At 42.4% G+C, this 15,361-nt stretch overlaps 1 protein-coding gene across 1 annotated transcript; it reads left to right on the top strand.

The window, feature by feature from the left end:
• Positions 1-209: 209 nt before the first annotated feature.
• Positions 210-8,906, top strand: dpp7 (dipeptidyl-peptidase 7). The gene is given in 14 exon segments (XM_040046546.1): positions 210-395; positions 2,347-2,467; positions 2,547-2,686; positions 2,929-3,092; positions 3,709-3,784; positions 3,786-3,845; positions 5,442-5,523; positions 5,728-5,894; positions 6,380-6,440; positions 7,152-7,270; positions 7,793-7,949; positions 8,367-8,431; positions 8,509-8,579; positions 8,664-8,906. Coding segments are annotated over 14 exon segments (1,566 nt in total). The 5' UTR covers positions 210-224; the 3' UTR covers positions 8,776-8,906.
• Positions 8,907-15,361: the final 6,455 nt, after the last annotated feature.

Here is a 15,361-nt window from a genome sequence, read left to right on the forward strand (position 1 = left end):
TGCTGTCAGGTAAATTTAATGCAGATACTAACTAGAGTAGAAGAGTATTTAGAGTATTTTGAGAGAGTGTTTTTATATGTGTTAAATGTTGTCATGTTACTTCTACAAAGAACAAACGTATTCTCGGAGATTTGTTTCCGCGTACTCGGGTACGGGACTGTGAACCTGGAAATTCCGACTTATTCAAGAAGGCACTTAAACACATCACTGCGACGTTGGATCATATGACGTGCGACGCAGGCGTAGTCGGGAATTTAAAAACTAAAGGACTTTCTGGCCAGTTGTACTGTGACGTGATTTTGGTGACATCCGTGGACATGAGATTCGTTTTGTCCTCCGTGGCGCTCGTCTTGTGTGTTGACGTGCTGCACAGTCTGCCGCACACGTATTTGCAGGTAACGTGACACTATGTTTTCATCATGCGTTACTTCCGGCCAGAGTCTCGTGATCCAGTTAGCCTAACTGGCTGCTCCGGTCTGTGTTCATGTAAAGCGCGTTTTTAAACTACAGCCGGAAAATCAGGTCGAACACCTGATGTTGTAAGTTTGCTCAGGCTCTGATTTTCATGGTTGGAGATGAATTGCTGAAGCTGTGCGGTCAAATATTAAAACGTCATTTCATGCTCCATCGTTTATTTCGTGCTGAGCGACCTGCACCGTTACAATAATTCATGGCAATATTTTTGCTTTAGATTGACTCTGTGATTGACAACGTCATATAAAAACTCGGGAAGACCAACACCCAAATTATGAATGATCATAAGCTGACCTCCCAGCCCAGTGTTCATTCAGTGCTGCTGGTTTCAGTCACTGTGCAAACGTCCTGTTTATAAGGTTGGAAACCTGCAGTCAGCTGAGACTGAAGACGTCAGCTGATGATGACGAAACGTCCAGATGAACACAATCAGCTGGTGTTGCTTATGTGATGTGTTTTTCTGTCTGTCTCTCTTAAAATGAAACTACCATAAAAAATTAGAGACTTTATTTTTTTGTAACTGAGCAATGTTGCAGAGTCAGCAATAATTGCTTCCCCTGCTATGTTTTGGTTCTGCAGTTAAACATGAAATTCTCTGAGTGTTCACAGATTTGAAGAAGGGCGAAAGTCACACTACGATGGTTTTTAGCAGACCTGGTTTATTTTTCCACAGGAAATAGTGGGCAAACATGGATTTACTAATGCCAATAATTGGATTTGTGCCCACAGCAAATTTCCAAGGAAAGATATTCATGATTAAATAAAAACTCTTAATTTCTCAGTAGTTGGTTCTTAATTTTTGTTATTCTCACCAATGTAAGTGTCTGTTGTAGATATCTGTAATTCAATTACAACTACTGATATTTTATCATTAAATAGTTTAACTCCATTAAAACTAGGGATGGGAACCAAGAACCAGTTCCCAGCAGTCCAGTTCCTTGGATTTCTTATTGATCCCACTTATTGGTTTTTGTGAAATCAGCTGATTTCCGTTTGTGTGTCAGAGGAGGAGAATAGCAGCGCAGTCTACATCGTGCACATGCACATTACTTTTAAAGGATGAGGCGCAATGGTAAAGTGGAGGCTCCATCCCAGGACAGCTGGGTTATACTCTACAGACAGCATGGGAACGTTGGGAACGTTGGGAACGCCAAGAGCCCAGAGTGATAAAGCTGAGTGTTTTGTTGACTTCGGCCCAGCAGAGCTTGAGCTTCAACAGGGATTTGTTTGTGGTGTGTGGACTGGAGCCTACAGGTTTATATGCTTCTCAGTTCCCAGTTATAACTGTTGTAAGTTTTCATTTAATAATTCAAATTTCTGAAAATTATTCAGATATTCGATCGTGGCTCAAGAGTTGGCAGTTCGTCTTGTGATCGGAAGGTTGCTGGTTCGAGCCCCGGCTCGGACAGTCTCGGTCGTTGTGTCCTTGGGCGAGACGCTTCACCTACCGCCTGCTGGTGTTGGCCAGAGGGGCCGATGGCGTGATATGGCAGCCTCGCTTCTGTCAGTCTGCCCCAGGGCAGCTGTGCCTCCACCAGTGTGTGAATGTGAGAGTGAATGAACAGTGGAATTGTGAAGCGCTTTGAGGGTCTCGAAAAGCGCTTTATAAATGCAATCCATTATTATTATTATTATTATTATTGTTATAGTTGTCACTGGTGAGAATACCCATTTTCTATCTAGATGGTTTCCATACTACAGATATCAGAAATGGATTTGAAATGACCATTAAATGCCTGATTGAGGAAAAAAGTTACCAGTTTGTGAATTATTGTTACCAGTTTGTGCACAAACCAGTAACAATAATTCACAATGTAAAATGACACTCCTGTTTAAAGTCTTGATCTTTATGCATTTCATTCCTTTTTGTAGTCACGACAGCATCATGACGCAGATCCACGGTTCACAGAGAAGTTTTTCACTCAGACTCTGGATCACTTCAACTTCAACAGTATGGGAAATGGGACATTTAATCAGCGCTACCTGATCACAGGTGAATGTAGTTCCCTGTTAATAATATAAGACATTCAGCAGCAAGTGATCCGTAATATCGGTCTCTCCTGTCCTCTTAGATCAGTACTGGGAAAAAGGCTTTGGACCCATCTTCTTCTACACTGGCAATGAAGGAGACATCTGGGAATTTGCCCTGAATTCTGGATTCATCACAGAGTTGGCTGCACAGCAGAGGGCGCTGGTCATATTTGCTGAGCATGTAAGAAGATTCTTTTACAACTCAGACAGTGTTTGTGACCAGTCTATTAGTGGCTCAAGACTATTTGCACCTCGTGTAACAAAAAGGCAAGTAGAGTAAAGCTGAAGCTAGAGTAAAGCATGAGGATGTAGGAGGACGTCCTCATGCTGGATCTGTGAGCTGCAGCAGCTGGACCGTGGCTGCCCGTCTTCTGATTGTTGCTTAAAGCTTGAACTTCTTGTTTGGTTGTTTCTGTCTAACAGAGGTACTACGGCAAATCGCTACCATTTGAGAAAGACTCCTTCAACATACCTCAGATCAGCCTGCTGACGGTGGAGCAAGCCCTGGCTGACTACGCCATCATGATCACTGAGCTGAAACAGCAGCTGGGAGCCACAGACTGTCCAGCCATCGTGTTCGGTGGCAGGTACGATGCCCCTAACTCACACCGACATCATTGTTCTCTGCTTGTGTGACTTGCCTTTAGCTGTGCTTTACACTGTAGGTATTTATTTCTTTACTTTAATATTTGGACATATTCAACAAAGCCTGTTAAAGCCGGTTTAAATGAATGTGTATATCCTGCCCCTAGACATAACAACGTTTGATTCCAATTTCTAATAACTTGCTTTAATTAGATTTTTACTCATTCTTGAAATATTTTTTTTTAAATTGGATATTAAGTAGAGATGGACAGGAAATGTGGTTAACACATGCAGCAAAGGTCAAGGGTCAGGCTTGAACCCAGCTGCTCACGCACTGAACTAAAGCAGCAGCCTGGAATGAAACAAACTTCTCTGTTCTGACAGTGTAAGGTTACTAAAATACATTTCCAGGATAAATAGTGTTTGGGAATCAGACACCAGATCTAACAGGAGCCGCAGAGTGCAAGCTTCAGTAACCTCTGTGTGTTCCTGAAGTGTAAAATGATAAACGAATAATAAATTGACAAGTTTAAACACACAGGTATTTACAATTCTGGCATGTGTGAGTCTTCTTTATGATATATGCTGATCTGTTGTTTGTTGTATCTGCTCCTGCAGTTATGGTGGGATGTTGTCCGTTTATATGAGACTCAAATATCCAAACATAGTGGCTGGAGCTCTGGCCGCCAGCGCCCCCAGTCCTGTCCACTGCTGGCCTGGGAGACTCCAGGCAGTTTTTCCGAGATGTTGCGAGTGTAAGTTTCTTCCTTTCCTTCTCACCCAGCTCGTGACGCTGAATGATTGAGAGGCAAACATGGAAAGACTTTTCTGTATCCACCCACTTTAAAGTGATCTTTAACTAAGCTGCAAGTATGGACAAACCAGCCAGACAGAGCTTTTAAACAGGCCCAGTGTTGTTGTTGAAAAAGGAAGTGAGCCCATGTATAAGCTTCACACGAGGATTATCCTGCCCACTGCACTTCCTCAGCTGAGGACGTTTGCTGACATGCAGTGTTTTCGTGTTGTTTTTGTTGTTGTTGCCGTTTTAATGTGTTATGGTCTTACTGGGTTGGACAGAATGAGCCAGGATTAAAGAAGAAGAGATTGCAGAGTCAGAATCACTGCACTTCTGCTCTGATACTTGATTATTGGGTTTAATCAAAAGGAACCTGTGTTGCTTCCATTATTTACTTATATGAACAATGCGCTGACTGAAACTCATCCCAGGCTCTATAGTAACCATTGCATTTTCCTCGGATGGTGGAGCTGGCATCGAGTTCATTGTGTTTCAGTAATAAAGCTGACGAAGAAAGGAGAAGCACAGTTTGTGTTGTATTGTGAAGACTGAGTAATATGCCACCTGGTGGTTCTTGCTGAGTGACCTCAGGGCTAAAGAACCCCTGATTTACAGACAAGCCTCCACGTACATTTGCAGATCACTGTGGATCTGTCATGTCTGAAGTGTGCAGACTGCAATACACACAGTAGTTCTGCTAAAACTCCTGGACCTCCTAACCTCCTGTAGTTATTCACAAGGAAACGTCTTGATTGTAGACTGACAAGAAAGTTTTAGTCTCTGATGAGGACAAATGTAACCTTGATGGTTTCCAATGTTATCAGCATGACAAGCAGATCCCACCTGAGGTGTTTTCTATGCGCCACAGTGGAGGGGGCGCCATAATGGTCTGGGGTGCTTTTCCTTCAGTGGAACAAGGAGGTGCAGGGGCGTCAGACGCTGGCTGAGTCCAGATGTTGCAGAGAGCGTCCCTCATGACCGAGGGCCCTCGTCTGTGTGGTAACGACTTGGTTTTTCAACAGGATGATGCTACAGCACACAATGCCCGTAGGACAAAGGACTTCTCCCAGGAGGATAACATCCCTCTGTTGGACCACCCTGCGTGTTCCCCTGATATAAATCCAACTGAGATCTTTTGTGGATGGATGGCAAAGTTTACAAAAACAGTTCCAGGCAGTAGATGCCCTTCATGCAACCGTCTTCACCACTTGGAGAAATTTTCCCCACTCACCTCATGGAAACGCTCGCATCAAGCATTGAAGTGATCAATAATAACGGTGCACTCATTACTGGGTTCATGTTTGATTTCTGTGTTTGGGGGTTTACGTGGTTTTTGGAGGTGCGGCCCTTTGATCAGGACTGTACATAATGATTATGTGCTCTCATGACCATCAGCTAGGGGATGTATGTTAATAATGGAAACCATGTTCTGCAGGAACTTTCAACCCTGTGTCAGTTTTCTTTGGCTCCTCAGCGTTGCCATGCTACTGAAATGAAAGTGTTTTCCTACCATAGCGTTGCAGTAACCGTCAAACTGATCTTTCTTTTGCTCCAGGACTTTGAGAGTGTTTCCTCTGACTGCACAGATGCTGTGAGAGGAGCTTTTCATCAGCTGAAAGAACTGGCTGAATCGCAGGGTAATGAAAAGATGGCTTTAATTTGAACTGCTATTTAAATATTCAGTGACGCAGTGTTGCTATAGCAGCACATCGCACAAAAGGTTTATTTTCTCTTTGTCGAGGACTTCTGATAAAGAATATGTGGTGCTACTTGTAGTTGGAAAGTCCTGTAATAAAAAGTAAAGTAACTGATAATGAAAAACTCTCTGTTGTTGTCGCCAGAGTATCGTCACATTCAATCAGCGTTTGCCCTGTGCAAGCCTCTATCATCTGCCCAGGACATCCACCAGCTGAATGGTTTTCTAAGGAATGCCTTCACCCTGATGGCCATGCTGGACTACCCTTACAGTACTCACTTCATGGGGAACATGCCTGCCAATCCTGTCAAGGTACACAGGCTGAAGAAGGACGTGTGGCGTCTTTTCCAGACTATAATTTGACAGAATGCTATAAATAACACTGTGTTACAGAGAAATCCGAGACCATAATAAGTCTTTCACTAGCAAGGATACGGTTACTGGTCAGGGCTACCGGTTGGAGAAGACCTCTCTGAGGGCCGGTGACAGATTTCATTAAAGTATAAACACATTTACAAAGGATGCCACACCAACAGAAGCCATAGTGTTATAATCAGATGCAATGAGGCCGTCTGCTTCATGTCATTAGATTTTGTGTTATTTAAATGATAAGCCGTGCTTGAGGCTGGTCGAGCCTTGGATACCCTCCCCAACACGTTTCATTGATATCAGGGAGCATGATAATGGAAGAGCTCACTCCTAGAAATGTTTTATTATAGAGTAAAGGTGATCATTGTGAACAACTTAACACCAGCATGAAGCCCCCCAGACAAAGGTGACACAGCTTTGTCTTCCAGGTAGCCTGTGAAACCATGCTGAGAGGATCGGACCTGCTGGGTAACCTCAGAGACACTGCAGGTGAGACTTTCAGTGATGATTAAAAACTTTGTTTAAACAGCACAGCTAGGACAGAGAGCATAGGGACAACAAGGAGGTAGCACTTCTCGCTCCCGGCATTCATTTCCATGTGTCTCTATGGGATGCGCCTCCCTGCGTATTTCTGCCCATCCTGATTGGCTGGTGATTGTAATGACCGCGTCACGCATAACCAACCCTTAAATAACTTGCACTATTATGTAACCATTGTTCAAACACCTCTTCTCACTGCAGCCTGCTTTAGACTGGCTCGCTTAACTGTACCTAAGCTTCAGGTTTGCTGATGATGTTGTGGAGAGGCCTGAGTCCAGGGGCAGGCTAGAAGCATCGTGGTCCAGGATGTGGAGGTGTCTGAGAAGTTCACGAGTGAACTGCTGTCCATCATGGACCACCCGTTACACCCGCTCCATGTGACACTTTTTGTTTTCAGTAAATAATTCAGACCGTTCTCTATAAACTGCACCAAACCTTGCTGCTGGTTTTCACTAATGACGTTTGCACCACTATATGATTAGTTCTTCAAATTCCTTTTGTTATTATTTTATTTGATCACTGTTGTATATAAAACTTTATGTCACTTAATGAGGCCTTCGGTGTGGACCTTTGGTACTTTTAACAATGTTGGGCTTTTGCGTTTTCTCTCTCTCGCTCTGAAGGTTAATAACACGTCTGTATGTCTCTTTCATCTTTCAGCGATCGTATACAACGCCACCGGGATTCTGCCCTGTTTTGACCTGTACAGCCTGTATTTGGAGTGTGCTGATCCCACTGGGTGTGGGCTGGGCTTCGACAGCCTGGCCTGGGACTACCAGGTACTCCAACACCCACTGGTGAATTAGTAATACCACATGTGTGACATTACTGATCCACTGTGGCAGAATGGGTATTTTCAGAGATGCCACAGTCGTAGTATGTTTCGCCGACCTCGTCTCCTCCTGTTGCTTCCAGAGCACTAAAGTGAAAGTTATCCCAGTCACCAGTCTCCTCTGATTAAACATGTGCATTTTTTGCCCTTCCCCATTCATAAAATGATTCAGATTTATCTTTGTGCTTTGGTGAGTCCAGTTTTAGTGACTCTGCACAGAGATGTTTGGATCTGGCTCCAGATGTGAATCCGGGGGTGGAACAGTAGATTAGTAGACATGGGTTTGAATCATGTAAACATGGATCTTAAAAGACACAATTTGTGGAATTGTTGATACCGATAACAGAGCAGAAGAAGCCCCGAGGCAGTACTACAGTGCTTTGGAAAGTTAGATTTCGATCATTTTAACTGTGAGTAGCTGGATATTATCCTTTCTGATGTTGATGAACCTGCGTCTGTGTCGTTGCAGGCATGCACGGAGATCGAGCTATGTTACGAGAGCAACAATGTGACGGACATGTTTCCTCCGATGCCTTTCACTGAGGAAGACCGCAGGCTGTACTGCTCCAAACGCTGGGGTGTGGTTCCACGACCGGGCTGGCTCAACATCCAGTTTTGGGGTGAAGGTGAGAGCTGAAGACCAACAGACTGATGAGACTGACATTTAGAAGTTATATTGCACGTGGCTCAATAAAGGAAATGGTTTGTTGATTGGAGCCACAAACTACATAGTAAATGGACTGTGTCTTATATCGCGCTTTTCTACATGCCTGCCTGCAGCACAGACATTTCACCAGTTCTGCTGGGCTGGCTTGTAGTTCAGGAGGTCAAGCAGGTCGTCCCCTAATTAGAGAACTGGTGGTTTGATCCCAGGCTGCATGCCAAAGTATGAATGTACGTTAACATTAGATAGAAGTGCTCGTGTGAATGAGCCATGTTGTATAAAGTGAAACAAGAAGTACGACGAAAAACTTTTTGTTGCCATAAAGTTTGATTACATTTGTCTCTCGGTTAGTGTTTCTAATGAAGTCTCGTGTGTGCAGCTCTCTCCACAGCCAGCAACATTATTTTCTCCAATGGAGACCTGGACCCATGGGCCAACGGAGGGGTAAGTGTGTCAACCACTTAGCTATAATTCAGTAAAGCTTCTGTTTCATGTGTGTTACTCAGCTCTTTGTGCTTTAGGTGCGCACATCCCTGAGTGACTCACTGATAGCACTCAACATATCTGGAGGAGCCCATCATCTGGACCTGAGGTACAGCAAGAGCATTTTTCACTTTTTATAGAAACTCCTGAAACCTCCCAAAAATGTGCAATTGCTTCATATGGTTTTCTGCAGGGGTTCTAATGAGGCTGATCCAGTGTCAGTGATTAGTGCCAGGAAGACAGAAGCAGACCTGATTGCACTTTGGGTGAAGATGGAGAGGACCAGATTACAAAAGTTTGTTTGAGCACGTTCACACAAGAATATTCGAACTGCAGTTACAGAAGAATCAGACTGCAGCTTTTTGAGACTGTTCAATGTTAAATAAATTTATTTTTAAAAATATTGAAATAAATAAAGTGAAATGTAAAAATGAAACACCAGTTTGTAAATGAATTCATTGTAATTTCATTTTAAATGTGTACTTTTTCAATGCATATGTTAGTAAATCAGGATCATTCCAAACCAGCAGTGTTTTGGAATCTGCACACATCTGCACACATCTGCACACATCTGCACACATCTGCACACATCTGCATACTGCCCCACCCCCATTTCTCTGAACGGCGAACACATTTACCTCCAGGTGAAGAAGCAAAAGCAGTGAACTGGTGACGATACGGTAAGACAGAAGCTGCACCTCTAAGGCAAGAAACAAGAAGACTGACTGTGAAAGTTAAAGATAATTTTGTCTGAGGTCCAAAGAGGAAGCTGGAAGACTTGAAGCTTTTCAAAGTGTTTACATGGGAGTAAAGTTCAGTTAAAAATAAATGTTTGAAAAACGTTCAGGCTAAAATAACAAGAGTGCTGAGTGTGACTGTATCTGAGACACTCATTGAAATAAACAATTGATATGACAAAGACCAGCAGACTGCAAGAGAAATAGAGGAAGCTTCTATTGAGTCTGTTTGTCTTGACCTGATTCCCATGATGAGTTTTTCCTTTCCAGTCACGTTTCTCACTCACTATGTGTTAACAGACCTCTCTGCATTGAATCACACTTGTTATTAACCTCTGTCTCTCTTCCACAGCATGTCTTTATCCTGTCTTCCTTCTCTCACCCCAACCAATCACAGCAGATGGCCCCGCCCCTCCCTGAGCCTGGTTCTGCTGGAGGTTTCTTCCTGTTAAAAGGGAGTTTTTCCTTCCCACTGTCGCCAAAGTGCTGCTCATAGGGGGTCATATGATTGTTGGGTTTCTCTCTGTATCTATTATTGTACGATCTACTGTACAATATAAAGCGCCCTGAGGGGACTGTTGTTGTGATTTGGCGCTATATAAATAAAATTGAATTGATCGATCTGTAGCGTTTACCAGCGGGAAGGGGGGAAAAGTGAGTGTCCAGGGTTTGAGGGAACCTCGATGATGATACAGGATTTCTGCTGAAGTCTGCCAGTATAAATGTCTCTGAGGGGGGTCAGTGAAGTGCCAATTGTCTACACTTCTGACGTGTTAAGTCCACCCAAAAACCACCTATCATAACCTTAAAAACATATTTGGTCTTCATAACTAACAAAAATATTAAATGATTTGCAAATAGTAAAACTTACATCTGCAGAGAGCTATGGCGGTATCTTTTGGAAGCTGTTTACATAGTTAATAATGTAGACGTAACCATGGAGACAGAGTCACGTTAGCTAGCAGCGAATGTTTACTGCAGTGAATGAGGTGATTGTGCACACAGCCTCCACACGTTGCACAGGTTAAAGACATTAGTTGAATATTGTTCTAAAATATAGGTTTACTTTCTGTTGCCCATCACCTCAGGGTGAATATTACAGTTTCAGCCTAAAAATGTTTCACTGTCTAAATATTAAGACATTTGAATATTCTTACAAACGTTCATGTCTCAGAAGCACAGCTATTCATGTTTGCTATTACAGTTTTATTTGTTAAGAGAATTGTGAACTTTACATTATATATCTCATCAAATTAAGTAAAACGTTATTTGTATAGCACCTTTCAAGATAAACATCACAAAGTGCTTCACAGAAGCTAAAACATTAACACAAAAAGTCAGTTTAAAAAGATGAGTTTTTAGCTGTTTGTTTTTTTTTAAAGCGACCACAGCCTTGTATGATAGACAACCAGCAAGCCCTGATCACGTGACCTCAGGGACCTGTTGGGGATGATAAAAGATCTCTGATGTATGTTGGTGCTTGCAGAGCTCTAAATGTCAAAGGTCATAATCTGAAAGTGGAGCCAGTGCAGCTGGATCAGCAGGGGTGTACTTGGAAGTACTTAGAAATAATATCAAACCTATAAAAGCTGTTTAGGGTCATCATTTTTACAATTTGTAATTGTAAAAAAAATCAAACAAGTGAACTTTTCTGTTTGTGATGCATATCAACAGCAGACCTCTTAGACTGTAACCTCTAATTAGGCAAATGTCTTATAAGAACAAGAAAAAATACTTCAGTACACGGCCTAAATATTTCTTCCCCGACTTCTTCTGAATTCCATCAGTTTTGTCGGTTGTTTGGACTGTTTGGTTGGTTGGTTGGTTGGAAGACAATGAGCAACAAAAAAAAGATGATTTAGTAATTTTATTTCCAACCTGCTGCTTGAACGTGTTGTGTAATGAGGCTGAACACCCATAGTTACCCCTCTCATGTGTCAGGAGAAGGACTGTACTGTACAGCATATGATTGTTATGTGATGAATGCTTATGTAATATGATAACAGGCATCTGGTCTTACATCATCAAAATATAAATAGCAGATGGTGAATATACTAAATAGCTGGATGACCATGAAAAATATGTTCATTACTGCAAATGGCCATGAGAGTCACTAGAATAACATTCAACTGGACACGTGAGGAACATTTAATAATGTATTTTAACTAGCAGAACTAATGAAGATACTGTTAATCACTTACATAAGATGTACTCAGCTACTTCCACAGTTTGATCATTGGATCTTCTCATCCTGTGGATGCAGATTTGTTGTTAACTTTAGGAAAGGTTTATTTATTTAACATATCCAGCTCCAGCCCCACTGTGACCCTGAACTGGACAAGCAGTTAAGAAAATGTGTGAATAAATGATCATACATCAACTAGCTGAAAAGGAGACTTTAACAGTTTCTTCTATGTAAGATTGTCTTCTACTGATATATCTGCAAACTTGACAGGACTGCTGTTTTTCAGACTACATGTTGATGTACATACATCACTGTATGTTGGGTTAACACAGTTCATTACTCCTTATGTCTGTTTTTTCATTTTTCTAACTGGTCATTACTTACATTTTGATTCGATCATTTCAGTTTGTAAATGATTACTGTTAGATTTGTATTGTTGATTGTCATTTATGCTTAGAAATATCTACTCATATATGCTTAGAGTTGTATAATCAATGTCATGTTGGTAGAGGTCTGATCCTTAGGAGTCTGCAAAGACTTCGTGTGCATTCCAGAGTGTTCTGGCATTCACATCCACACCCTGGGAGCATGGGAGAGGTCACACCTTGTTTTATTGTTTTATGGTAGGATAAATGTAGCTATGTCAGTTTTAGTCTAAGTGCCTTTTCTTTAGATGAACTGCTGGACTTCCAGACCAGCAGGTTTAGGGAAGTCGTTTATAGGGTCACACTCTGACCCCCCCCCACACACACACAGTATTCTTTGTCTTCATGTGTACCTATATGAAACGTCATATGTTAACGAACCTATGCATATTCATGTAACCACAATAAAAGGAGTGCTATAGGGAACCTGGCTGAGAGTCTGACGGAGGTCAAGTGGGTGGAACGACACTTGGCTCCCGGCAGGCCTCCCTCATGCATGAGTAACACAAAGAACTTTGCCTACTTGTGTCTTGCTTTTGCTATGTAGTAAATTGTCTTGAACGTTCCAGCAAATAGGTTTATGCTATAAAACTATCAATCACCCAACTGGAATACAATGTATCCAGTTCAGGGTCGCGGGGGGTGACTACCCCAGCTGTATAGTCCTGTATAGTCTGTTAACACTATCGGAAGTAAAATAACTCGAACTCCAATTTTGAAAACAAACGTTTTTTAAAAATAAAGCTCAGACTTTATTATGAGTCTGTGTGAAGGTCCTGCTGTGGTCTGGGAGAGTCCTGCAACTCTCTGTCTGCAGAATACAGTATATAATGACCAATGCTGGGCAAGTTACTTAGTAACAAGTATAATTTATAATTAGTAAAAGTAATTATAGTTATTAGTTACTTCTTCAAAAAAGTTACTGAGTTAGAAACTGAGGACAAGTTTTGCAAACAACAAAGTTATATGTAGTTATTTATCTAAAAATGCAGCCAAGGTGCGTTTTTTTTTTTATAACCATTTCAAACTATTCACAGAACAATCAGCTGTTCTGCATCAGATAAGAGTCACACAAATTATTTGTAACACTCCAAAAAATAATTTCTGTCCACTGTAAGATAAAGGAGAACATCACAGGCCTGATACCTGCAGGACTGAGAGCAGCAGGTGTGTCACTGCTCCTGTTTTCCACCTGGAGACAGCGTTTACACTGTAATCTGCCTTTGGTGGCTTTTTGGCAGCAACTGCGACATTCAGCAGTCGACTCAGTCTGTAGTGGAGTCGATAGTTTTGTTTTGTGTGTCAGAACAATAACTACACAACACAACACACTAATGTTAGACTCACGTCGCAAATCTCTCTCATCTCAACACTCTCTTTCTCTCTCTCGCAGCTGTCACTCCTAAAACTTCCTCCTCTTCCTAAACAACCAAATGCCATCTTCCCATATCCTCCCAACTACCAGCAATGCAAATTTATTCTCTTTAGAGGACATTTCTAAACCTGAATTTCTCCCATCCACCACATACTACAGAATTACCTCCTTTTGATATCTACAGAGGACATTTAGGGATTTCCAATGATACCAAATGTGAAGGGGTGGGGCTTTAGGAACTTTATTTTTTTCATCAAGGAACATGGCGGACATCACTGCAAGCACATTTTGCATAAAACTTTATTGAGCAATTTTTGGCTATAAATGTTGTTAACGTCCATTCATTCATTTTCTTCCACTTTATCCGAGGCCGGGTTGCGGGGGCAGCAGCCCAGACCTCCCTCTCTCCAGCCACCTCCTCCAGCTTATCCGGGGGAATACCAAGGCGTTCCCAGGCCAGCCGAGAGATATAATCTCTCCAGTGTTTCCTGGGTCTGCCCCGGGGCCTCCTCCCGGTGGGACATGCCTGGAACACCTCACCCAGGAGGCATCCTTGTCAGATGCCCAAACCACCTCAACTGGCTCCTTTCGATGTGGAGGAGCAGCAGCTGCTCTACTCTGAGCCCCTCCCGGATGGCTGAACTTCTCACCCTATCTCTAAGGGAGAGGCCAGCCACCCTTAGGAGGAAGCTCATTTCCGCCGCTTGTATCCGCGACCTCGTTCTTCCGGTCACTACCCACAGCTCGTGGCTATAGGTGAGGGTAGGGACGTAGCTCGACTGGTAAATTGAGAGCTTCGCTTTTACACTCAGCTCCCTCTTCACCACGACGGACCGGTGCAGCACCAATCCAAACATGTTTTAGATAAGTCTTATAATAACACATTAAAACATAGTATGCCTAATTTGAACTTTATTTTAGTATAGTATTGAAGTGTTTAGAAAATGTCCTCTGTAGTGGACATTTGTAGTCCTTTCCTCCATTTTGTTCTGTTTTTTCAAATGACCAGAAAGGGAGTTTTCTTCAGAAGCAAAAATAATTTTATTGCATATTGTTGAGGGAAAATCAGATCTTGAGTTGTCTGATGAAGAAGATCAGGGTGCATTGTTTTAGCCGGAAGCAGAGGAAGATGATTCAGGGAGCTCTGAGGATGAAATTCAGGCAGGGCATGCAGATACTGAGGAGTCAGATCAAGCTGAACAGTCCAGTTGGCGTCCACTGTGGAGCAGGAATTCAAAGTACACCATGAGTTTAAAACAATACCTCCTGAACTTGCTGTCATTAAGTGGTTGGACACCAAGCTAGTTGTCATGGCGTCCTGTGCCTATGGCATTGAACCTCAGGACACATGTTTGTCCAGGTGCCAAGGCCACTGGAAACTGCTGAGTACAATACCAACATGGGTGATGTGGACCTTGTTGACCTAATGTTGAGTTTCTACAGGACGGCCCTCGCACTCAGAAATGGACAGTATGTGCAGTTCTCCACTTTTATGGTCTGGCAATCACCAACACGTGGCTTCAGTATAGCAGTGACTTGCAGTTTCGGGGGAAGAAACCATTGAAGTTCCTTGACTTCAAGCTGCTCCCTGGTGAAAAGTTGATTACTCAGGCTCAAGCAGGAAGTGCAAGTGACAGTGAAGATGAGTATACTCCCCCACATCAAAAGTGGAAACAACAGCTAAACGAAGCTCTGATATACTATGGTGCCATCCACCTTCCAGAGAAGGTGGATGAAACACATCTATCAAGATGTTGCAGATCCAACTCCAGAAGCAAAACATGATGTGCACAAAGTGCAAGGTATTCCTCTGGTTTCCAAGAAGGGGGATTGCTTTTTGAAGTATCACTCCAAACAAAAGAACTAATCAAAAGTGATTCTGGTCTGTGGATGTTAAACTTGTTCTTAGGTTTACCTCTTTTTTGGGGGGAAGCAACTGTTTGCCATTGAAGTTCAGTTTTACATGTTTGGCCTTCCAACGTCCTCTGCAGTGGGCATGTGATATCTACAAAATAAAACCTTTTTTTTCATAATTTTTTTAGTCTTCTGATTACAAACACTGGGGGTTCAAACAAATGGCTTCCTTGGATGAGGGCGGCGAAACACCCAATGAATCCACGGTCCATGACTGATGATTTTTTTTTAAAACTTTAAATAAGATATTATATT

The sequence above is a fragment of the Simochromis diagramma genome, unplaced genomic scaffold (assembly GCF_900408965.1).
Source record: "Simochromis diagramma unplaced genomic scaffold, fSimDia1.1 OVJJ01000005.1, whole genome shotgun sequence".
NCBI classification, from domain to species: Eukaryota; Metazoa; Chordata; class Actinopteri; order Cichliformes; family Cichlidae; genus Simochromis; species Simochromis diagramma.